Source organism: Doryrhamphus excisus, chromosome 10 (assembly GCF_030265055.1).
Source record: "Doryrhamphus excisus isolate RoL2022-K1 chromosome 10, RoL_Dexc_1.0, whole genome shotgun sequence".
NCBI classification, from domain to species: domain Eukaryota; kingdom Metazoa; phylum Chordata; class Actinopteri; order Syngnathiformes; family Syngnathidae; genus Doryrhamphus; species Doryrhamphus excisus.
In genome coordinates this window covers 18,764,228-18,789,131 of record NC_080475.1, presented here as the reverse complement: position 1 = coordinate 18,789,131, position 24,904 = coordinate 18,764,228, and the positions used below count along the sequence as shown (strand labels likewise).

At 40.8% G+C, this 24,904-nt stretch overlaps 2 protein-coding genes across 5 annotated transcripts in view; both read right to left on the bottom strand.

Annotated features, from left to right (window-relative positions):
* srpk1a (SRSF protein kinase 1a) overlaps positions 1-7,293 on the bottom strand; it is a 29,177-nt gene extending 21,884 nt beyond the window's left edge. For all 3 annotated transcript variants that reach the window (XM_058084415.1, XM_058084417.1, XM_058084416.1), the window contains exons 1-6: positions 7,178-7,293; positions 6,517-6,571; positions 2,532-2,659; positions 1,045-1,153; positions 852-939; positions 643-730 (exon numbers count right to left, since the gene is read on the bottom strand). In XM_058084415.1, coding sequence (XP_057940398.1) covers positions 643-730; positions 852-939; positions 1,045-1,153; positions 2,532-2,659; positions 6,517-6,571; positions 7,178-7,190 — 481 coding nt within the window. In that variant the 5' untranslated portion in view covers positions 7,191-7,293. The remainder of the gene's footprint in view (positions 1-642; positions 731-851; positions 940-1,044; positions 1,154-2,531; positions 2,660-6,516; positions 6,572-7,177) is intronic.
* Positions 7,294-7,483: 190 nt separating this feature from the next.
* mapk14a (mitogen-activated protein kinase 14a) lies at positions 7,484-24,205 on the bottom strand. 2 transcript variants are annotated; one of them, XM_058084370.1, is made up of 12 exons: positions 23,791-24,205; positions 18,982-19,111; positions 18,842-18,900; positions 13,745-13,856; positions 13,628-13,657; positions 12,772-12,819; positions 12,519-12,633; positions 12,376-12,447; positions 11,781-11,860; positions 9,691-9,769; positions 9,389-9,562; positions 7,484-8,330 (listed from the first exon to the last, which is right to left on the bottom strand). In XM_058084370.1, exons 1-12 carry the CDS (start codon positions 23,907-23,909, stop codon positions 8,266-8,268), a joined length of 1,083 nt encoding a protein of 360 aa, XP_057940353.1. In that variant the 5' UTR covers positions 23,910-24,205; the 3' UTR covers positions 7,484-8,265. The 2 variants fall into 2 exon arrangements, with proteins under 2 accessions (XP_057940353.1, XP_057940352.1); XM_058084369.1 differs by lacking the exon at positions 11,781-11,860 and adding an exon at positions 11,342-11,421 and having other exon boundaries at positions 23,791-24,203.
* Between the last annotated feature and the right edge of the window lie 699 nt (positions 24,206-24,904).

Here is a 24,904-nt window from a genome sequence, read left to right as displayed (position 1 = left end):
CAAACACCATGGGACTTAATTGCCAAGGTTGCCATTAAAGCGGTGTTGGTAACAGCTGTACATATTAGCCTCCAACTACATCAACAGCTCCCTAATTCCAACGGTAGGCACTTTTAAAGATGAAGCATTCAGCAGCATTCCTGGTTTTCACACCCACAAACTAAACTATATTTTCAAGCACGTATATTGCATGCACTTGACGTTCATGTTTCCTATTTCAAAACAGGTGGCAATATGTCAACTAAGTTTAACTGTTAGAGGCTAATTAAAAGTTGAAAACGTACCCTTGTTGTGATTCACCACTCTTGCAGTGGGGGAGGCGTACCGCGACTGCGGTGTGTGTTGCAGGGTCCTCCGACAAACACAAAGCTGCCCGGGGTATGCCTGTCTGTACATCATACTGCGGAAAATACGCACGCATCGGCTGATACCTATTCAAGTAAAGAACGCAAATATCGGCCCGATATATCGGCCGGCCCATGTATCGGTCGATCCTTATACTGTAGACAATGAAACAACATATGCAAACTCGAATTTGAAGACCTCTTCCAAGGTAAGGTGACCTAAGGTCAAGGCCGCAATTAATCTGATCAAATCAGATTAGGATGAGTCAGGTGTGTGATAAATAGCTATAAAGGATACGAGTCCCATTAATACCAGAAATCTTGAAGTCATCCAACATTTGGACCACCATCTCCCTTTTAGGATCGTTAGGATCTGAGTTTCTTACCTGGGCACAAAAGAACCAGAATAAGTACCTTAAAAAGCCTTCATGTTGTTTTGTGGTCATATAAAACGTACTCTGGACAAGCCAAACTAATTTATCAGACCTTTTTAACTTATATACTTACAGATTTGAGAAGTTTGATCTCATCCACAGCAGTTTCTGTGTAGTGCTCTGCACTCTTTACCACCTTCATTGCTACAAACCTCTTCATCCTGCAAGCAAATAGCACACATTGTAAGATCCACCATCACTCCACTACGATTAACTGCAGAAAAAAGTGCAAATGAGAAAATACAGTTTATAGCAAAGTTTCATACTGAATGTCCCAGGCAAGCCACACTGTGGAGAAGTGGCCCCAGCCCAGTTTCCGGATGACATGGTATTTCCCATTGTACAGGTCGCCTACTTTTACATGATGGTAGCCCCCTGGAAGAAAAAAAAACATTTGGAAGTTGACTCGTCAATGAATATACAGTAATCAATGAGTACAGAATTATGATAATTAGGGGTCTCATGACACCCATATGGCATGTTGCTGTGTTTTTTTTTTAATCACAGCTCAACAGCTGCCACAGTGTTAATGTTAGAGCAGTCTAAATTTGATCAATCGACTACTTCCTGCTTCCACACTCTAAATTCTAGTTTACAGTTTTTGTCCTCGCAGTGGTACACAATTTTGCGTGCCAAGGCTTAGCTTTTTCACACGTAGCATTTTTAACAGAGTGAGCCCTGTCAGTGGTTTCAATGTTTCACTGATTACCGTAGCTCAAACCTGACTATATCATGCCTCACTGCCAGAACACTGAGGATGAAACTATACTCCACATGCAGACAGAAGTACACGGGTGGGGTTCTTATCATACCCACTGTTGCTGACACACAACAAAATAAGTCATCAACGTATGTATCATTCGCACTTCTCTAATAGGTTTGGAGCATATGTAAACTGTGCTGGCTTGCGTTTGCAAATTTCCATGAACTATTTGTGAACTCAAGGTGACGACGACACACACTCACCGCAACCTATGTGCTGGCTGTGCATATCACAGCTCGTCTCATTCACGTGAATGGGTTACATTTTCACCACATTTTGGAAAAAGCCAAGGGAAATTCTCAAGTCATTTCATTTCCGTTTTGCTGGATTTTCCTTGTGACCTTCTAACTAACTAATATTAAGCAATTCCCTCTCCCACACTTTCCATGTCTGGCAGACACACATTACGTTGGAGCTGTCGTGTACTGTCTGCCAACATGGTACAATGCTAATGCCACTGCTGCATAACCCAGTGAGTCCCCCACACAGCATTTTTTACTTTTCTTGCTTTCAAATCAGTGTTTAAGTCCCCACTGAAAGCCCAGGTACCAAATGCATGTCACCGAGCATGAGTAGAAACTGGCTGGGTTAGCTTAGTTTAGCAGAGAATGCTAGTGCTGCTGTATGTGCACAATTGGGGCTGTATGAGTATGTTTACACCGTATTGAGTTTTAGCGCTTATTAATAAAGTATGTGAAATTGGATCGTTGTCTACGTCTTCCTTAACCACAAGCACGGACATTACAGCTTGTTTTTCACCAATGTGTCAGAGGCTGACATCCCATTCAAAAGGTTCGCCAACATACTGGCCAAATACAGAAATATCGTACTTTGATGTATTGCATCAATAAATATGAGGATTTTCTTCAAGGGAAAGAAAAGGAATTCTAAAAACCTTTGGGGGAAAAAATGAATTTGGGGAAAACACTGATTTCACCAATGATAAAGACTGAATAAATAAAGTCTAATTAATAAAGATAAAGGAGTCACCTTTGCAGTAATCATTGGGATCTTCCTGCTCTTCGTCATCAGAGCCAAGGATCTCCTCAGGTTCTTCAGGCTCCTGAGGCGAGGCTTCTTGTTGGGGTTGCTGACGACTTCTGGGATTAGCTGGCTGCCTGTTAAACATACACACCACCAAAATTGTCATATTGTCTTCTCTGCATTTTGTCCTCAAGTGCAGGTGTTTACCTTCTGTTACTGCAATGTAATACATTTAACCACACCCTAATGCAACCTGCTTCCATGCATTACTGTTCCCAACCATAACAGAACACACTGAACACTTGATATATTCACTTGAACACTCAGTAAAGTGATGGCCACAGACGGGTAAAGTTTGTTTATGTGTTCCAAACACAATCCTTGATCCAACAGCTCAGTAACTCAAAATGCATTCATGTCGGCCTGAATTGGTGCTTACAGTGTGTTGATACAACTTAAAAATAATATTTATAAATAAATAAATATATTGATCAAATATAAAACAAGTGTAAATTTTATAGTGTTTATTTGGGATGAGAGATATGCCAGATACGCCAAAGCAAGAATGCACATATAACTAAGTTGGATAAATGGATCAGTTTCTTTTCATTTAAAGGATGGGTAAGTATTGACAAAATCAACGTTAATTGCGGAGAACGTTCCAATTTAAAAAAATAAAGAATGTAGATTTGCCAAATGTTTTATTTTATTATGTTTAGTTGCTAATTGTAAGCCACATGAAACATGTTTATTATTAGGGTTGGGTGATATGAACCTTGGCAAACACCAAAATATTTTTAGGATGCATCACGATATAAAAAGATGTAAAGATCTTTTGTTGTTTTATGGATTTGAATACCTTTAACACTAATTATTGGAACACAACATTTGTTTGGTAAGCTCATTGACCCTTGATCTGCATACACAAGTGAAGCCAATCATGACAAATGGTATTTAAGGTAGCCAATTGCAAGTTGTATCTTCTCTGAAGAGTAGCACCAACTTCTTTCTATTTGACTGACTCAACTGGAGATGTTTTGGAAAGAGGAATGGTCCAAAATACCTTCAACCAGAATCCAGACCCTCATTGGAAGCTATAGGACGCATTTAGTTCTGATAAAGGAGGATCTACTAAATATTGATGTAATTTTTATTTTGGAGTGACCACTATATTTTAAATATGATTATTTTTAAATGTTAATCTCGCATGAAACTTTAAATAAAATAAAATACATCTTCATGTTAAGTATTTATTTTTATGAAACAACTTGACATGCACATTTGGCTTTGATATTGTTTGAACTCACTTAATATATATATATATATATATATATATATATATATATATATATATATATATATATATATATATATATATATTATAAAAATATCTGGATATATAATCTTATCACATACTACAGTATTAATTGGCCCTGTACCCTAGAAACCGCCCATGAATGATACGGGAAAAGGCAGAAATGATACTGTGTCAAAGCCCAGGGAAGTGATACTGATAAAATATAGAGTTTAACCATGTCCGGTATCAGCCTCCGTAGCTGTCCACTCAGAGCGCGCTGCTCTGGTATCGTGCCCGTGAAACAACCAATCAGAGAACAGCACACGAGTGCTTAGTGCCTAGTGCTTCTCCAGTCACCAAAAAACACAAACTTGATTAATGGAACTTTAATTGTCAGACATTGATAAGATAAGACTGTTGATAAAATATTATTGTTGAAATATTTTTGCAATTGTTGTGTTTACACTGTTTAGATATAACACATGTAATAAACTGAACATTTTCTGGAAACAAAATGGTCTTTTGATTAAATAGTACGTGATAATAAGCTCATGATTAAATAGTATGTGATAATAAGATCATCACATGGTTTGTCTGGTATCAGGCCCAGTATCATGCCCCCGCGTGATACTGACACTTGGGGGCATGATACCTGGCCTGATACCAGACAAACCATGTGATAACCTATAAGTATATCAATATCAACTCAGGATATAAGCTTTTGGTCCACAATGCCCAGCCCCAAGTCGTAGTAGTAGTAGTAGTAGTAGTAGTAGTAGTGTGCAGCGTGGGACAAAGTTAGAAGGTGCGTTCAGGTACTGTCAAACAAAGTGGGACAAAACCCCGCTCACATTAAACATGCAAAAACTGTGAGATTTTTTTCCCTGAATAAAATAATGGCCCATATTTCCAAATTTGACATCTCGTTACAAACAATTTGATATTTGATAGTTATCGCTGCTGTTGCATATCAATTCATTTTCCACCATGAGATTAACATCCCGAGTTTTCCGGTTAGGGCTGGGCGACAAATCATCCATATCGCCCAGCCCTAATCCCTATTTATCATAAACTTTTTAAATCTGTCAGGGCTCGACAATAACCATCTACCGATGGCCCAGGACAAGTTAAAACAAAATTGGGGCAAGTAAATCCAATCAGTGATATTCCCGTCGGGCAAGTGTACTTTGGCATTCCATACTGCCAAGAGTTTTTTTTTAAAGCGGTTCTTGTTGGGTGTTGGTAAAACACGGACTGCGTAATTCCAGTGGTAATTTGGAAACCAATCCTTGCAAATCTTGAAATGGACCAATCAAAATCGTTTATTTAGACCGCGGTCCGCGTTTTATCCACACCTGTTCTTGTTGGCGATCAACCAATCAACGATGTTTTGACTAGGAAAACATCTATCATGGCGTCCCTGCCAACATGGTCTAATTCTTCAACAACTTCTGAAGGAAAACACCAAAAAGTGATGAACCAGTGCCTCCTAAACAAGTATTTTATTAGCGGCAGCAAATCAAATGATGGCACAGGTGAGTGAATCACATTGCTGTGACAATTTTAAGTGGTCACAATGAAACACCACCGATTAGATCCAATACCAAGTGCTGATTTTTTGCACAAGCTACAAAATCTAGCGCTTCCATTTCTCTGTGTATTTTTCTCACCTTTGCTTCACAAATTATTGTTTGACCGTTGAGCATTTTTTTTTTCTGGATTAAAAACACTTTACTAGTACACAAATGTGTCTATGCAATAATGTTTCATTGTGCTGCGCAACTTATAAATATCACTGTCAGTACTATTATCTGATGAATTATCAGCATATATTGATATATGATATCATTATGGCAATCTTTTCATTTTACATGGGGCAAGTTCGGGCAAGTAGTTCTCACCTTAAGGATTCCCCATGGGCAAGTAATTTTAGTTTTTAATGTAGAGCCCTGTCTGTGATTAAATGTGATTACTTATGAGCTAATGACGGACAAAATGTGAACTTTAATTAATTTCAATAAGATTGTAATTAATTGCCCTACTTTGACCTTCTCAGATGGCACTTGTATGTCACGCCAAAGCACGTAATTTCTATAGAGCTGGTAAGTTCAATGCGATCTCTGTTGTTCCTGCTTGAGTTACCTATCTCACATAATTTAGGGGTGGGAGAGTATTAATTTTGTGTGTTTGTGCTACATGCTCTACATCGGCTTTCATTAAAAGGTAGATATATTACACGGTATCACATTTGTATACAGATAATTATTGGACATCACTAATCAGAATACAACTCCTGTGTCAAACAACAAGGATGATATCAAGGTGGCATTGTGAATACTATGGAAGCCCATTTCTGCCACTGAAATAAAGTTATCTCAATGGAAAATCAGAATTATGAGATAAAAAGTCAAAATTATGAGCTACAAACTGCACACGTGCCACAGGTGTGACACCATTCTGGGTGCGGATACTCTGTGTCTTTGGGAAATGTGTAAATGTTGTCCACGGTCGCATTCGTATTCAGTAGGATACCCACTTTGCTGACAATTTGTATATTTTTGCCAAGTGGAGAATGTGGCACCTGTGTCTGTCTTATCTCATAATTATGACTTGCCATTGGGATAACTTTCAGTGGCGGAAACTGGCTTCCATCGTATACAGTATAGCAGTCAGCAACAAAAAATACATATTCACTTTTTGGAGGGCTTCTTGGCTTTACCACGCTTTTTCCTCGCCTGAAGAGCCAAAACTGTGAAAATAAGAAGCAGATTTTAGTTATGATTCTGCATGGCGAGCCGATACACCCAGTTTAACTGTCACTAAACACCAAAGAACCGCCAAAGCTACTTCCAGACAAGAAATGCCTCTACAAGTGTTGTTTTAGTTTACGCTGATTTACATCTACCCTTCATTAAAATTCAAACTCAGCTCATCCGTCAGACTTTGGGGTCAATCAAAGTGATACTGGAAGTGGGGCTATTTCACATTACCGCGCTGTAAACTCCCCACCCAGGTGCTGAGGTCACTGACACCGTAAAATTGTCGTATATACTGCAAATAGTTGTACGAATAATCGCACGGCGACTTGAATGAGGGCATGCTCATGTGGATGTCAAAGGTGCAGTGTATGCAACATAAAGAGCCAGCCTCTGTGGCTAGCTAATCCTGGCAAGGCTAATGCTAGCTCGCCGCCGCGGCTAACACTACGTGACAGTCTTGTTCTATTAAATAATTTACATGCCGTCGTGTCCAATCAACTTGTCTGTATATATTGAAGCACCAAACATAGTGACTTAAGCCGCGTTGACTAATGCAACGTGTACAAATTGCAGCATCTCAGTGACAAACGTTTTACCTTTCCTCTCCATGTTGGCTGGAGTTGTAGCTTAGCTGTTAGCTACACCGCCAGTGACCGAATGTTCCACGCATGCGCATTGATTCACAGAAGTGAGCGACTTCAGTCGTACGTCGAAACCTTGGAATTTTACGACAATAAACATACCAAGATTATCATTTCTTCAGTGTTCCTTTTTGCTCACGCTCACAACATATTGGCCGTATCCGTATTTTCAGCACTAATAAGACGTTGTAAAGAAGGGTAAAATAAAAAAAATATATTTCAAAACATACCAATTTTGGAACAGACGTAATCTCAAACAACTCAGAATCACAACGTTTTATTGTATTCAGCAATATCTATACAAGAAATACAAAACACAACAGTCTTTATATTTCTTGACAAAAGACTTGAGTTGTTTCACTGTCCGACTGAAATAGCTTACAGGATTTCTCATTGCAATTTATAAATACCCTCCACAAAGTATAAATAGATGCGAAATAACTCTTGACAAATTGAAACTGTATTTCTATTGGGAGCGTGATGCTTAAAAATATCAGTAAACCACACACAATCTTGCAGACAAATGACAAATAATGAAAAATAACAAATAGAGCTTTAAATGTGGCACATGTACATATTCCTGAGCTAACTATGCATGCTTTAATAGCCTTCTATGATGGGTACCTTTTTGAAGAGCACGCACCCTACATCGCTCACAACTTTGGAAACAACAGTTATAGCAAATATTTGAAATATTTCTGGTCTAATGCAAATTATTTCAGTTATCGTTGGGACAATGGCAGACTTTCGATTTTCCACGTTCGACTGCGTAACACTAATGCTTACGTATCAACAGAACCCTTCAGACAAAGTAGCACAGCTCTATGGGTCCAGGTTTTCAGCATCCAAGTGTCACAGTGATGTCAAAAGATAAATCAACATTCACTTCAATGAGGTCAAGGAGAGGTCACAATTAGTGGTTCAGTGTTTCCTCTGCTAGTTACAACAGTTCAAGCAGTCTGGCGCCGTGTCTGGGAGTGTAACACCAATACAAATGTACAAATTGTCCGATGCTGTCGGTGTACTGGTAAGGAGGCACTTCGTTACTCCATGTCATCCCCATCAAAGATCGGCGGCTCAAAACTGCACATTTCCTCATAGGTTAATCCTGTAAGTAACAAAGAGCATGTTGTCAAAGTTGTCATTTCAACATTCTTTGTGGCTTTTATTGCTGCTCAGTTTAGAAGCTAGGGATGATCCGATCGCATGCAGAGCATCGGTCTCAGCCCGATCCTGCCAAATTAACTGGATCAAATATCGGGGAAAAAATCCCCTGAAATCAGCCAAACTAGCATGCAAATGATGTTTAACATTTCATTTTTTCCTTCCTTGTGCTGCACAGTATGTACATGGGGTGTTTTCCTCTGTATTAAGCATTGTACTAGAGCAGGGGTGCCCATTACGTCGATTGCAATCGACTGGTCGAGGCATTGTGGGTAGCATGCGCATTGTGCATGCACATACAACTGCGCTAAGTTCTGCAAAACTCTAGCAAGCTAGCAAGTAAGAAAGGGGATAAAAATGAGTAAAAAGCCGAAGACCTACCACTACCATACGGAGTGGGAGGAGGGCTTCTTTTTCACAATATCATTTTCAAAGTGCGTTTGCCTTATCTGTCCGTCTACAATTGCTGTACCGAAGAAGGGAAATGTGGAGCGCCATTTTCGAACTGTTCATAAAAACTATGACACTGAGTTCCCTCCGAAAAGCGAGCTGAGAAGGAGAAAGGTGAAGGAAGTAAAATCCCAGCTACTGTGCGGACTATGCATCCCTGGCTGATTCCATTCAGTGCAAGTCATCAGAGTAAGGTCATGACAAAAAAATTACAGAGCTGTATTGTGTAACATAGTTTGATGCGGTAATGCAAGGTATATCAGCATATACTGTATGTATAAAAATAATTCTCAATATATTTATAAATAAAGTGGTTTGCATTTTTAGTAGGTGGTAGATCATTTTGACTCAGTCGCGTCATAAGTAGCTCATAAGAGAAAGTGTGTGCACCCCTGGTCTAGAGCAAGAAAGGAAAAAAGAAGGTTGGTATCGGCATCAAATGAGTACAGGGGCTGTTACACAAAGTGCTGTATCAGTACAGTACATGGAAAGTATTATCGGGCCACCCTGAATACAAAGACCTCTGCTTAGTATGGTTGAATGATGACATACGTTTCCACTCTTCAATTGGTAAGTCACGGCTCTCAAAGCTCTGGTCATATGGCTCAGCCTCTGGCTCATCATCCGGGTCGTGGTACTGAGTGAAGTATGGGTGTGCCAAAGCCTCTGTGGCTGTGATGCGCTTGTCGGTATCCAGAACCAGCATTTTCTCAAGAAGGTCGACAGCTAAAAAATATAAAGATGGTTGGTTAAATACATCAGATTTTCTGGTATTAAATGTAAGCATTTGTCTGTCTAACGTTTAACAATTCAGTAATAGAAAGAACTGTTGGGCTGTTTTTCTCCAATCTCACCTTGCGGGTTGGCGCCAATAAACACGTCAGCAAAATTCCTCTTTGGCATGTGTGGCAAGGAGCTGATGTAGTTCCTGGCCTGGGAACATACCGACAGTTCAGTACAACGCTCACAAGCAGCTACATGTTGGACACTCGCAGAGAAGTTTGTCCCACAGTATACACACACATTTCATGCATCATTTGTTGCTGTTGGAACAAATTCCGTGAGCCTTGATAGCAGGACGTCCAGACATAACTGAGGGTATATATCGTACGACCCAATGAATGACCAATGACACCAATTCTAGTTATTATTGTCTAGCAATTCCATCAAAGTGAGTGCAGAGTTAAATGTTATGAGTTCCGAAAGATGTTGTGCAAAGCCAAAATTCCAAACAAAAGGGTTTAGAATGCATCAAAACTGTGTTCTGCAAAAACGCTAGAACAGTATGTCAGCAGACAAGGGACGATGAACATGCTTCAGGTGTTATCATGGCTTCACTGTGACTGGCATCATCATCTTCATCTTCTGTCCATAATCTCTCTTTATAGAAGGCCACTATGGATTTAACATGCCGGCATCCTATAGTTTCTACAGACTTATCCATTTAACTAACAATTATTTTAGTATTAACTGATTTTTTTTTTATTTGAAAGTACCAAAGTTCGCCGTGGCCCAACTGGGCTTGTTTTCGTTTATATCATGGATATCATTTAAACCGGTATCATCATCATCATTTTCTTATCATTGGAAGACACTATAGCGGCATAAAAAATATATATATACAGTAAACCTCGGATATATCGGATTCAATTGTTCCCACTGGTTTTGTCCGATATAAGCGAAATCCGTTATATGCGTATACCGGAAAATGTCCGTTTTATGCATATATCGGATTTATATCTGGTATATGCGTAAATCGGATTTTATCCGTTATAAAAAGGCACTTCCTTGACTATGTTTCCAATGTACCTGGACTGGGCAATGAAAAGAGACGTAAGGTAATGAGAATTTAACTTTATTGGACTCTGAGCATAACAAATTGTTAATTAAGCTAGGCCCTGTCACGCCCGTCAGGCCTACGTTATTTCCAATAGTGAGGTTAAGATCTCATTCACTGCTGTGCTAGTATTATTGACGTCACTCACTTTTATATTTGTCCTAAATCTGGAGCCAGGAGAAAGACAATAGCCAGTGACATCAACAAGATTAGCATAACGATGCGGCCATCCGATATATGCGAGGGAAATTTAATGGAAATGCATTGGAACGGGACTGGAGATTTTGTCCGAAATAGGCGAAATCCGTTATAAAAATCCGATATATGCAATGAATTTTTATTGGAAATGCATTACAGAAAAATCGGTTCTTTTTTATCTGTCCGTTGTGAGCGAATTTCCGATATATCCGAGGTTTACTGTATATATATATATATATATATATATATGGCCAAACCCTAATAAAAACTCATTTTGATCTGACATTAATTCCAAGTTAACTATGGACAAAATGTGATTGATCACGATTAAATATTTTACGATTGACAGCCCTGGTTGACAATAGCCGTGTGCGAGTCTCTCTGCATTCGAGCCATGGTTCTCCATGGCTGGATCTTCTCATTGTTTGAAGAAAGTGGTCAATGGGAAAGCATGTGAGAAACGTGCTCACCTCATGGCTGGGCATCCTGTTTATTAGCGATGCCGGGGGCGTTCCTGTTAACCGCATTATCTGTTGAAGCTGGTTTATGTCTATAAAGCTTGTGTCAAGGGGAGTATTGCGACAGCGGCAGAGTTGATTACGAAGCCTCTTCTCAACATAACACTGCAGCTGGACAGCACTGCACCGTTACATTGAAAAGCACACCCCGAGCCTCAAAGCCAAGGGGAGGGAAGGAAAGCAGGTGAAAGAGGACAGGCACAACACTAGAGCTTGCCACATAGCTAGTCAGCGTCCATCACCTAATTGTCTCACAGCACACACAGTCTTGTATGTTACTGCACAGCGGAGAGATGCAGCAAAGCAAACATGCTGTCAAGGGAGGTAACAAATGCAACCATGGGGTTGCAAACTTGGGCTTGGAAAACCTCGTATGACATCGGCAACTCACACACTCCGAAGAAATTTTCATCAAGAGCTCAGGCCCCGGTGTTCCGACGAGCAGCATAATTAGCTTCAACTGATCAATATCTACCAGCAGATGTTAAAGGAAGACCAGACGCTAGACAGGGAGGGACGGGGGGGGGGGGGGTCTTCAGGCGTCTTGCAATATCCGCTATTACTGTCTGAGGCCTAACCTGGGAGCAGAATGGAAATAAAGAGGTGGTCACCCTGTAGTGTCGGTTCTTTTGAGCTCAGCCATTAGTCCAAAAAAAGGAGGGGGAAGTACAGTCAGTACAGTACAGTCCTGAGCAAAGACACTGCAGCTGGAAATGGGACTCGTGCAAAGACAAGCGAGGGGGTGAAATGGACCATACAGAGTTGAGGTAGACACATAGGCCCTATGACGAAAAGAGCGTGAGGAAATGGGCCGAATCTGTGCAATGCATCAGGCTGCCTCATGTGTAAAGAATATAAATACAGAAATATTATACTGTCATAACGCTTGAACACAGAAATACTGCTGCACATCTAATAGTGACTAAGAATGAATCCTGCTATGTCAGAGTCTGACCTCCTACAGGCCACTCAGATGATAAGGATACGGTCAGTTCCAGGAAACAAAGTTCTTCCGGTGAGAAGTTCTGCCATTATACATCCCACCGACCAAATATCCACTGCAACACAGAAATGACCAACGTCAAACAACAGATCTATCTTGTTGGGCCGCTGTGCTTTAATGTCCCGCCTGTCATGTTGTAATGCATCCAGTTCAACATGATCTCTGGAGCACGGTACCAGCGGGTGGCCACATAGCCCGTCATCTCATCGTTGGTGTGACGTGCCAAGCCGAAGTCCAAAATCTGATGGAGCATGACAAAAGGAGAAACGTTTGCACAGTACTCATACAGCATAATGAGCAGGACTACTAGCAGGACTAACTAGCAAGACAGCGGGGGGGGGGGGGGGGGGGTTGTATGCTCCGGAAGCAGATCACTCACCTTTAGCTCACAGTCCTCATTCACTGCCAGGTTACTGGGTTTCAGATCCTGGCAGGAAGAAAGACATGGAAGGAAAGGTTAATGGGTAATGTGGTTGTGGTCATCTTTGGAGCAGTTCTAATCAAGGGCTTTCTAGGCAGATGAGGTGCATTGTTAGCTGCCTTGAGGTAGCGTGGTTTGCCAAGATGCGCATGTGTTAATCACACTTCCAATCTAATTAACCCATTCGCTACTAAAGGCCTATTTATACGTTTTTTTTTTTTACCCCAACCACTCAGATACCACCAGATAATGGCCATACACCTCCTGTCAAAGAGGCTAAGCGGCAACCAGGAAGTGAAAAGGCGTGGACCAATGTTGTGCCAAGGGGAGGGGAGAGACATTTCAACAGTTCAGTTGCAAACGTGAAAATTGTAAATAGTTTATGTTGTTATATTTGTCCAAAAAGTTATTTAATGTAAAACAACTATTTGCATGATTTAGACATTTACTAAAAATACAGGGATAATGTCGGTCTAAAAGTGAAAGTTATGCTTGAAATGCATCTTTTCACAAAATTCCTTTTTTTCCCTATTTTTGTAGAGCTGACTCTGACTCTGTCTCACAATGTTTTGTGGGCCTTGAAAAATCTGTCCAAATCATCCAAAATGGCCGGCACCAAGAAGGACGGCTTTTGGAAAATGTCTGGGATTGGATGGACTAAGGATAAAAATTAGTTACCGCTTTATTTATGACAGCCCCAATGACAAAATACACTGTTTTTTTTTTGTTTTTGTCCTTGAAACACTTTTCCACCACAGAGTTTGCATCTAACTGACATGTGTGCCATGAGAGAAAAGCAAAAAACTGCACTTACTCTGTGAATGATGTCTGCTGAGTGGATGTACTGGAGAGACATGACAAAGAAGATACATGATTGTGAAGTACTTCATTAGATGGAGTCATCTAAAGGGCTAACATGCTAACAACCCACCTTCAACCCTCTGAGGATCTGGTATATGAGGAACTGAACGTGGTCATCTGTGAGTTTTTGACATTTCACAATGTTGTTGAGATCAGCGCCCATTAAATGAGTCACCAGGTACCTGCCAATTAGTAAACAACAACCAATGAATGAGGAGAAACAACCAACCTAGCTTCTTGGTGTCGCTGGCGGAATGCCATGTAGCAACAACACATACACAAATAAATGGCCTTAAAATGGCAGTATCGGTGCACATGGACGTGCTACAGTGCAGCACAGACAACATATTGTTCCATTCCCACGCAGAGCATGCCCAATGCAACTTTAAAATAGCGCCTGAACTTGTTCTCAGTAGCATATCGCTCAGCCTTGGAAAAATAGGGTATTAATAGTGATCTGTTTCCCTCTCCCCTATGGAAATGGCAATGTTGGCTCTGTGAGCAGCCTCTCCACAGTGTGATGACGCTGCAGGCTATTTTTAGAGCTGAGGGGAAGCGTGCCTGCATGCCTTAAACATGGCTGGCCTATTAAGTTGCATGCAGGACATGTCCAATGTAAACATTCACATGTCAAGGTTTTGGTCTGATGTCGACAGTGGTTGGTTGGGATGTCAGTGCATGCTGACAGACACTAATGAATTACTTTGTATTGTTGAATATTCATGTAATGGTAGCAGGAAGAAAACCTTGATTTCAACATACAGTGGTTATGTGCAAAAGCACAAGATGTGCCAAGTACTGTTTGCCTCTAATATAGCATTGCTTCAGAACCATGCACATCACACAACGCATGCTTTAGTTCAAGCGGCCTTTCCCTATGCATCTTTTTTTCATCATGGCATCCACTGTGTGAGCCTTTACATGTAAAATCATCTCGTGTCACATGATCTCACAAGGTTAAAGATGACAAATGTCTTGTGGGCGCTAGGCCTGGGAAGATGAATTAATTAATCACACAATAAATGGATATAAACTCCATATATTGCCATGTTGCCACACCTCAATACACGAGCATAACATTATGGTCCGCCCCCTTTAACAATCCATGCAGAGGATCAATGCAAAAAGGTTTACTCATTCCCTTCTCAGTGACACATATTTTGGACTTAAACTGTCCTGAGTAGAACAGTGGACAGGGTAATGCCGGAAACCACTTTAGCAAAACATATGGAGACAATTGGAACGTACAACATGAAGACGGTAGAAAGAATTTCATTTTGTTTGGCAAAAGAAGATTCTTGCTGTGGGTGTCCACCCAAACTGCCAGCATTTTCGGTTTGATCGACATACAAGTGGCTCAGTGTGCAGACACACACAGAGAGACTGAGTCAAGGTCTAGCTGCCATACTTCCCAATTCTTAACAAGTAATTATGTATGTGTCAGCAAAGTAGGTACACAATTTCACAAAACTAAAAAGCAGGCAACCCAACTACGGAAGTGTGGTAGGAAACCGTAGCAGCAATTAGACACCAACAGTACGTTTACAAGGCAAGGATCTAGTACAAATGTATATAGTATATTCTCCTTTTTAAAAGGGGACCTATTATCATTTTCGGCTCTTTGTTGACTCTGGTAGAGCAGCTACACATGATAACCCGCAAAGAAAGCTTTCTCGATCTTCCAGAATCTGCACCTATTCCTGTGGTATTTCCAAAACTGTCGTTTAATTTATTCCACCCACAGCCCACCTCCGGGCACGCCCACTCCGCTGTGGTTGGTCACGCTCAGCATGCACAGGTAACAGCTTTTACCAGGGCACGCCCATGGCTGGATAGAGACTAGAGCCTGTGACTTCTATGAAGGCAAAACTACTTCTACAAAAACTCTGAAATCGAGCGTTCAGATCCATCCCAAACGTCTTTCAGGGCTCACTTCCAAATGCCCAAACCTCATCATCTGAAACTTCGGCATGGTTTAACACCAGAATACAACATTCTAACTACATTTATAGGTCAGAAGTGGAAAAAGCATCGTAGGTCCCCTTTAAATAAATAAATAGATCTCCCTTTACATAAATAAATAGAACTAAATATAAAAAGATGTATAATGTTAATATAATGTTATATAATGTCCCGCCCTTCTCCCCCCCATGCAAATTTTCCCACTGAGGGACAAATAAAGGCATATCATTCATTCATCATTCATTCATAATTCAGTGCAATCGTGCTGCACTCATGGCTGTATCTCTGCAGCAGGGTTAGTGCCGTTAACTCTTCCATCTCACATTCCCCATGACGACAGGCGGTAAACATGGTCTTTCTACAGCAACCTTTATACCATACTCCTGCTATGCAGCCACTCCTCCTCCGTATCTCTGCTGGGATCCTCCAGTCGCTCACTACCAACTCCACACAACAAACGTTGGAGAAGATACGAAGCTGCCATAACTAGCTCGCACTCGGGGGGCGCCATCTTGAACATTCTGTAAATCACTCCATCCTCCTTCAAAGGCTTTCTAGCATTGGCTTGTCATCACACTCCTGTAACTGGTTTGCCAGCTACTTAAACAACCGAGTCCAGCAAGTAAAGACTGAAAACATCCTGTCTCCCCCTCTCACCATCGCTAAAGGGGTGCCACAAGGCTCCATTTTAGGCCCACCGCTGTTTTCCATCTACATAAACGATGTAGCCTTATCTGCTGGTAATTCCAAGATCCATCTATATGCTGATGACACCATCTTATATGCAGAGGGGCCTTCATTACACTCTGCAACATCCTCACTTCAGTTCAGTCTCATTTCAGTAGAGCAGCACTTCCACAGCCTTCACCTTCTCCTTAACACTAAGAAAACCAAATGCATCATCTTTGACCGGAAACCTGTTCTCACCCCTACCCCCAACATTTTCTGTGCCGACGGGTCTGAACTGGAGTTTGTGACCTGTTACAAATATCTTGGTCTCTGGTTGGACACGTCCCTTTCCTTCACCACCCATATCAAGCACCTACAGTCAAAAGTCAAAGCTCGCTTGAGCTTCCACTATCGCAATAAGTCCTCTTTCACCCGTTCAGCAAAACACACACTTGTCAAAATGTCCATCTTGCCCATTTTTGATTATGGTGACACCATCTACAGGATGGTGTCTCAGTCCACTCTGAAGAAGCTGGATATTCTTCACCACTCCGCCATCCGTTTTGCTACTAGCGCCCCTTTCACCACTCACCACTGTGAATTATATAATTTGGTAGACTGGACATCACTCCATACCAGACGGCTCCATCACTGGCTCCAGCTCATCACATCACACCCTTCTATCTCTCTTCCCTCTTACATCTTTCTCACTCTGCTTACAATCTAAGGTCCAGTAATCACATCAAACTCTCCATCCCCAAAGTTTGTACCGTCTTTGGACGCAGCGCTTTCCGCTTTGCTGCAGCTAATGACTGGAACACCCTACAAAACTCTCTAAAACTTTCAGCCTTCACATCGCTCTCTGTCTTTGAACAAAACTTGTAACTAATTACATCTGACTCGTGCATTTGCTGATTAGGCCTAATGCCATATCCCATTGTTTTAATGTTGTTCGATGCTTTTGTATTACATATTTACTGTATTGATATTTGTAATTTTATATAACGTTGTTCTTATTTTCAGCACTCCCCTCTCCCATCAAGGTGCTTTTGCTCTTTGTTCAGGCTGCATTTGTAAATAAGAATGTGTTCTTAAATTGCTTGCCTCGGTAAATAAAGGTAAAGTAAAATAAAATAAACATGAAACCGCATCAAATCCAGTCTACGAAAAAATGCTGATGGCAAACTAGCATCTTGTTGAGTCTTTGTAGCCAAATGGAGAGCAAGGTAACCACTCTTCCATCTGCGAATGACGCTGAGGTGAGCGGTCAGCGAAGTGTCTAGTCCGTTAGTTAATATCAATGTGTAGTGTTTTAAATGATCCAAATATGGCAAGATACTGCAACTATTCCATGTTATCATCAGTGTACATGCGTGATGCTTGATCACAGCATGGATATCTTACCATGCAACTTTGGTAGAGGTTTATTTTTAGAGGGATTCATAGTCAAAATAGGTGTATCCCAAGACAACATTATAAGCTAGCTCATATTAAGTAGTTTTCTCGCGTTATAATGCACAGAAAAGGGAAAGAAATATGTGTTCATATTTGGTAAAATTCCCCAAAAGTGCAGTTCCCCTTTAAATATGTTCTATATTGTTTGGAATTGTGTTCTACTGTGTTTGCTTTTTTGAAAGTGAACTTTTAAGGAAAACCGAACTTTTTTTGTAATTTTGCCCATCATTCATAATCGTTATGTGAAATATGAACACATTTTTCTTTCCATTTTCGGTGCGTTCTCCAAAAGAAAACAAGTTTGTTTGAGCAAGCTAACAATGCTAATTAATCAATTGTTATTGTAGCAGCTAACATGATATTGATCTGGTGGAGTAACATGATGCATCACTTACCACTAGGTCAAGAGTGGCTATATCAAACAATAAAATGTTGTTAGAGGTTTTCGTTGCGTTCGTAACAAATTCTTGAGTCACATAAATGTAGTACTGTACGTACAGTAACTCAGCATTGCTTCGTAAGCATTGAAGCACATGACTACGTTGGTAGAGATACATCAGGAGCAGGAACACCATGCCAGCAATGTGTTGTGCAATTCCTGCTATGACTGTGACATATGCACATTTCCTCCATTTTGACAGACAAAGCTATCAGCATTTATCCAAACAAGCCTTCGTCTTCAAAAACGTCCACAATGAGACCCCCTTTTATTGTCTTGCTTGCATTTTGGAGTCCAAAGCACCTTCTTTTATGAACCAAAACAACTGGTAAATAGTCATGGAAAGTGTAAAATAGTGTCCTACGTAAGAATGTATGCGTTAATGCTTTAAAAGTCAGTTTTGTAACACAACACAAGGCAAATGTTGAGCAGTTGAACAAAAGGTGGTACACCAATGAAGACTACGAGGAGCTTGCTGTGGTAGGGGCCATGCTTTGAAAGGGAATACTGAATCCTGTTGGACACATTGACAAGAATAACAAAAGATGTCAAGTTACATTCTGTCATGAGCACCACTATTCCCAGACTCTGTAAGCACGGAACTGACATACAGAAATATGATTTTTAATACACTGGACTTACACATCTGTGAACTCCTTCAAACTGGTAGCTGGGCTAAAAACATCAAAGAGGCCAATCACCTGCAAGCAATGGCACAAACAAGAGTTGTCCTATCAAATCAACGCATGGGAGAAACAAAGCAGTCACAGCGGCCAACTAACATTTTCATGCGTCATGTGCTTCAGCAAGCGGAGCTCTCTGTAGGTGCGCTTGGCATGGATGAGGGACTGAAACGGCCGGGAAAGCTTCTTTACCGCCACTTTCATGCCAGTCTTCATATCATCCGCCGAACTGGTGTAAACACAAAAAGGACAAATGTTACTGGTGATAAGGTTGGCATCACTTCCTGTACAGCACGGCATAAATCTGGAAACAGACAAGCAATACACACAAAGTGGCTGAAAGTATGTCAACGTGGATAGTTAGCATCTGCAGAAAGAGGGTGGAGGAAAAGGGCTTCACGTAGCTCGTCCCGTATGTCGCCATGTTTGTTTTGGTACATCGGAGGAAATAACGTCTGATTGGTTCAAATGGTCGATGGCTGCAGCGCCCCCTTACACCTGGGGTTACACCTGCATCATTCTTGAGCAATATGGCTGTCAAATAAAATCATGACCTTGGGTCCCGATCCAACTTTTTGACTTCCAAAAGGATTCCAATATTTTAGCCGGCTGATCTGTCCCAACAACCTTTGCTGGATGATAACTGTCCCACAAATTGTTGCTGGTAAAGTACATTATTGTTTTCATGAATGTAATGCTAATGAATATTAATAATATAATAATGCGAGTACATCGTATCAAAAGCAAATAACGTCTCAAGAGTATTTTATATTGGAACTAGAATGTCAAGAGCTCTTAAATAACAAATTAAACGTCATACTTAAGAAAACTAAAGATAGAACAACCCAATGAAAATAAAATGGAATCTTAGTTTTTGTTAGCAAAAACTGTACTTCTATAAAAATCCCAATCAATGACAATACTTTAGATTAGGGTTGGCCGATATGGACCTTAGCATATATTTTGGGATGTATCACCATATGATGATATGAAATGATGTAACATTTAAATTCAACAGTCTTGTATTAAAACCTACAAACCTTAAAGGGGAAGTAGACTTTTTGGAATGTTCCCATTCCCAATGTCTCTCATTCCCAAGACATATTTCCATCCCTTTTGTCCTACCGTCTGTGAATGACGCTAAGATTAGCGGCTAGTGAGGCATCGTGTTAGTTCGCTAGTATCAATGGGCAGAGGAAAGATGTTTGGGTGGCGTTTTAAACGATCCAAATAGGGCAAGATACTGTAACTATTCCATGTTATCATCAGTGTACGTGTTAATGCATGATCACAACATGGATATCAAACCATGAAACGTTGGTAGAAGTTTATTTTTGGAGGGCTTCATAGTGGAAATAGGTGCATCCCAATGACAGCATTGTTAGCTAGTTCATATTAACTTCTTTTCTCTTGTAAGAATGCACAGAGAAGGGAAAGAAATATGTGTTCATGGTTCACATAAGGATTGGGAATGATGGACAAAATTCCCAAAAAGTGCAGTTTCCCTTGAAGTCACATGATGAAATACACTGGTCTCAAAATGTAAAGGACATTTATTTACTGGTAACAAAGTTCCACCCGTACACTAAAGCCGTGAAGATATACTCATCCAGCCCAAAATCATACGCAACCAGACTAGCATGCTAGGCCAAGCTAACCCTGCTAGCCTCCACTCACTCTGCAAGGTGCCGCCAACCTTTGCCGGTGTTTATCGCCATTTAGACCTGTTTATTACGGCAGGTGGCGGTTTAGTGTTTATGGTGAGAACGGTCCGCCCAGTAAATACTTCCCCACATAAACGTTCCTCGTCCTTGGGATGACAGCATTTCTTATATATCCGCCACGGCGCAGGCAGCAACTGGCTTGTTTACATTTTTTATTTACTGCTAGAAGAAGAAGAATCTATACCGGTATACAGCTGTAGAAAATATATCTCCTACCCGAGTTTCGATTTTGGATTAGTGTCATTGTTGCCTGGATATTGACAAGAAAATGTAGAAATAACCCGGAAATTGAAGTTGACCTTGTGTGTCCATGCAGACATATAAACTTCCTTGATTGACTTCTACCAAAGTCATGTGTGGAATACGCCGTTTACTTTGGTCTGAGTTTGGTGTAAGTACAGGGCTCCACAATAACGATGTACCGATGGCCCGGGCAAGTAAATCCAATCAGTGATATTCCCGTCGGGCATGCACTTTGGCATGCCATACTGCGAAGAGTTTTTTTTAAAAGCGGTTCTTGTTGGGTGTTGGTAAAAAAACACGGACTGCGTAATTCTGGCGGTAATTTGCAAACCAATCCTTGCAAATCTTGAAAGGACCAATCAGAATCGTTTATTTAGACAGCGGTCCGTAGTCCACAGTCCGCGTTCTACCCACACCCGTTCTTGTTCGTGATCAACCAATCAGTGATCGTTTGACTACGAAAACATCTATCATGGTGTCCCTGCCAACATCGTCTAATTCTTAACAACTTCTGAAGGAAAACACCAAAAAGTGATGAACCAGTGCCTCCTAAACAAGTATTTTATTAGCGGCAGCAAATCAAATGATGGCACAGGTGAGTGAATCACATTGCTGTGACAATTTTAAGTGGTCACAATGAAACACCACCGATTCGATCCAATACGAAGTGCTGATTTTGCACAAGCTACAAAATCTAGCGGTTCCATTTCTCTGTGTATTTTTCTCACCTTTGCTTCACAAATTATTGTTTGACCATTGAGCATTTTTTCTGAATTAAAAATACTTTACTAGTACACAAATGTGTCTATTCAATAATGTTTCATTGTGGTGCACAACTTATAAATATCACTGCTTACTACGACTACCATGTGTAAGGTAGCATGTCTGAAAATTTGTGGAGATGTATGTTAAATACATCTCCACAAATTTTTAGACATTCCTTCAAATACAATGCACCAGTACTATTATTTGATGAATTATCAGCATATATTGATATATGATATCATTATGGCACTTTTCATTTTACATGGGGCAAGTTCGGGCAATTAGTTCTCACCTTAAGGATTCCCCATGGGCAAGTAATTTTTGTTTTTAACGTAGAGCGTAGTATGAGGTAGAGGTAGTATGGCATGCCATGTTAATATACATCTACACATTTTTTTTAAGCACAATGTTTATTCAATCATGTACTTTTATTTATCAAGGCAAAGTGCCTAGAAGTCTCTTGACAATCCAGATTTCCATGCAATGTCATGATCTATGTAGGAAAACAACCACAAGATATGATAATCATTTCATCTTTATTTGAGATTCTCATGTGATGCCACAAAAAATAGATGATATCATTATGGCAGTCATTTCATTTTACATGGGGGAAGTTCGGGCAAGTAGTTCTCACCTTAAGGATTCCCCATGGGCAAGTAATTTTTGTTTTTAATGTAGAGCCCTGAAGTACAGGGATGCAGCCTAATGTGTTTGGTGAGGTATACCAGGAGAATCACAGTTTTGGATGAATTATTTCATTGTCTTTGTCACAAACATTTGACCTCACAAACCGATGGTGCAAACGGGCTGACATCAGATTGTGCTTTAAACGCAACAGGCACAAAGAAAATAGTCAGTCGTGTAGCACACAACGCACACAGCTAACAAGTGCACACAAGCTAGCGCCCCGCCTCTCCCCACTGGGCCAGAGACTAACTGACTGCCAGATGGGTCACCGATTCTGTTCATCGCCCCCATTGAACCAACACACCAAGGGTGGAGACGGATGCAGAGTGACACCTCTCGTCACCCAGCCAGTTTGGAATAGGGAGATGTGTCAATATATCGAGGCCAGCAAAATGATTGCCTTTTTTTCATGCAATTCATTGAGTTATCATCAATTGATATCAAATCATACATACTTTCATGGTGTCACAACAGCTTGGGAGATTAAAACATGACAGGCTTACTCATTCAGGAAAAAACATGGTTGTTCTATAGAACAATGGCATGGACGGAGTGAGCCCTCGTGTCAGCCATATGGTCTTTTTGCCTCAGTGGGTGGAGGCGGGGCTGCTAGCATACACACCAAGAGTGTAGCCTCATGAGGAGCAATGCAAGGTAACGTAGTGGAAATTAATCAAGTAGATTGCAGTACACTGTCATATATATTTTACATTTTCATAATTCTAACAAAGCATGAAAATCCTGATCTTTTTCCAGAATTGTGCAGCCCTGACATGAGGTCAAGAGTTCTATCATATCTGAAGTAGCTATGAGGGTCATGAGCCTTGAAGGAAAAAACAAAATCATTACAGTCCATGTACACTGGTGAACAACCCGGAATCTGACTAGCAACAGATTATCCTTCTTCCTGGCCGTCCAGTTGCAAAACTGCTCAACTCGAGTCCATCCACCACCCAAAGAGAGAAGTTGGTTGTGTTCATTCAGCACAGCATTCATTCATTCGTTCATCCATTAAGCACTTAATTAGTCTTCATCACTGTCATGTTCCACTCCGCACATTATGTGTCAAAGTGTACAACATGTGAAACTGAACTTGATTTCCTCGTCGTATCTTTTGGACACTCCTAAATAAACACTTACACATTTTACATGCATACGTAAATGCCAAAATAAGTTATTGGTGATACTTCTAAAAACACAATAGCGCCTATATTTTGCACCAAATTAGCATGGATGTAAATTTAGACGCCTTGACAGCAGTTTGGTAAATTGTGTCGAAAGAAGGTCGTGGAAATGAAACACAAGTAATAAGCAGTAATTCGACCAATGGGTAACTCTTCATTTTAGCAAGTTATTTTGAGGCTCCACCTCGGCAGCCAAACGTGCGGACAAGCTAGCTGAACTTTAGCATAAGTAGAATAGGCCTCGTTAATATGGAAGGTAGAGTTGGATGACCCGAGCATACACAAAACAGCATAAATTGGTTTACCAAACGGATCCATAGGCTCCAGAGCCGACCGGAGACAGGTTCTGGTAGCGCTCGGGGACTTCCCAAATCGCCTTGTTGACCTCCTGGGGATAAAACTTGGCTCTCTCCTTCTGCGACATCCCTGCAACAAAACTCGGTAGCTGCCGACCACCGTCTGTTTGCACTCAGCCCGGACGTCAACTTCGAAAAAGTTACTCGATGCCGGGACAAATGGTTCCTTCCGCGCCGTCCGACAACCTTATTAGTGCAAGGATTCCGGTTGCCAAATATTGCAAAGTTCCCGTTTGATGCACACACGTCTTAAAACATTCACGTTGTTTGTTCCACACTCGCCCACTCAGACTCCAGACTCGGACTCGGATTCCTCACGAGAACTTACTCTGCTCTACCACGTGACGCCCTCGCGAGAACTGGACAAAATGAAACTTCGGCTGCATTCTGTCTATTTCTAAATGTAGGCCAATTAAGGCTCCCTGTTACATTGGCTCATCGGATTTATCTCAATGAATGACAATTACAAAAACAAATACGATTGGTTTATTCGAATTTTATTTGCAATTAAAAAAACAAAACAAATGCAAAGCGTTCTTTTTTTCAGCATCAAAAAGTGATAACTATATGAGAATAAACAGTTTTACTTTGAGTATATTTCATATGACAAACAATGAAAATCATCAGTCAACAGAAGGAAAAAAAAGAACGGTGGTTATGGTTTAAAAGGGACCTATGATGATTTCCCCTTTCTGACCTATAAATGTAGTTAGAATGTTGGATTCTGGTGTTAAACCAAAGCGTCAAATGATGAGGTTTGGGGATTTGGAAGTGAGCCCTGAAAGAAGTTTGGGATGGCTCAAAAGGCTCAGTTTGAAAAGACGGGTTAAACTGCACCTTTGTGATGTCACAGAGGGGAGGGCGGACTTCCTGAAATATCAACCCTATACCCTCCCCCAAACTCTGCTTCTGTTTACTTGCTAGCAATACCACCAAAGGGAATGCCACATTTGTTTCCAATTCCTAAAGACGCCACCATCATCAAGTGGTTGGAGTTCCTGATTCCCTACCAGCAAAAGAAATACATTTTCATCTGTCAAGGGAATTTCACACTGGACTGTTT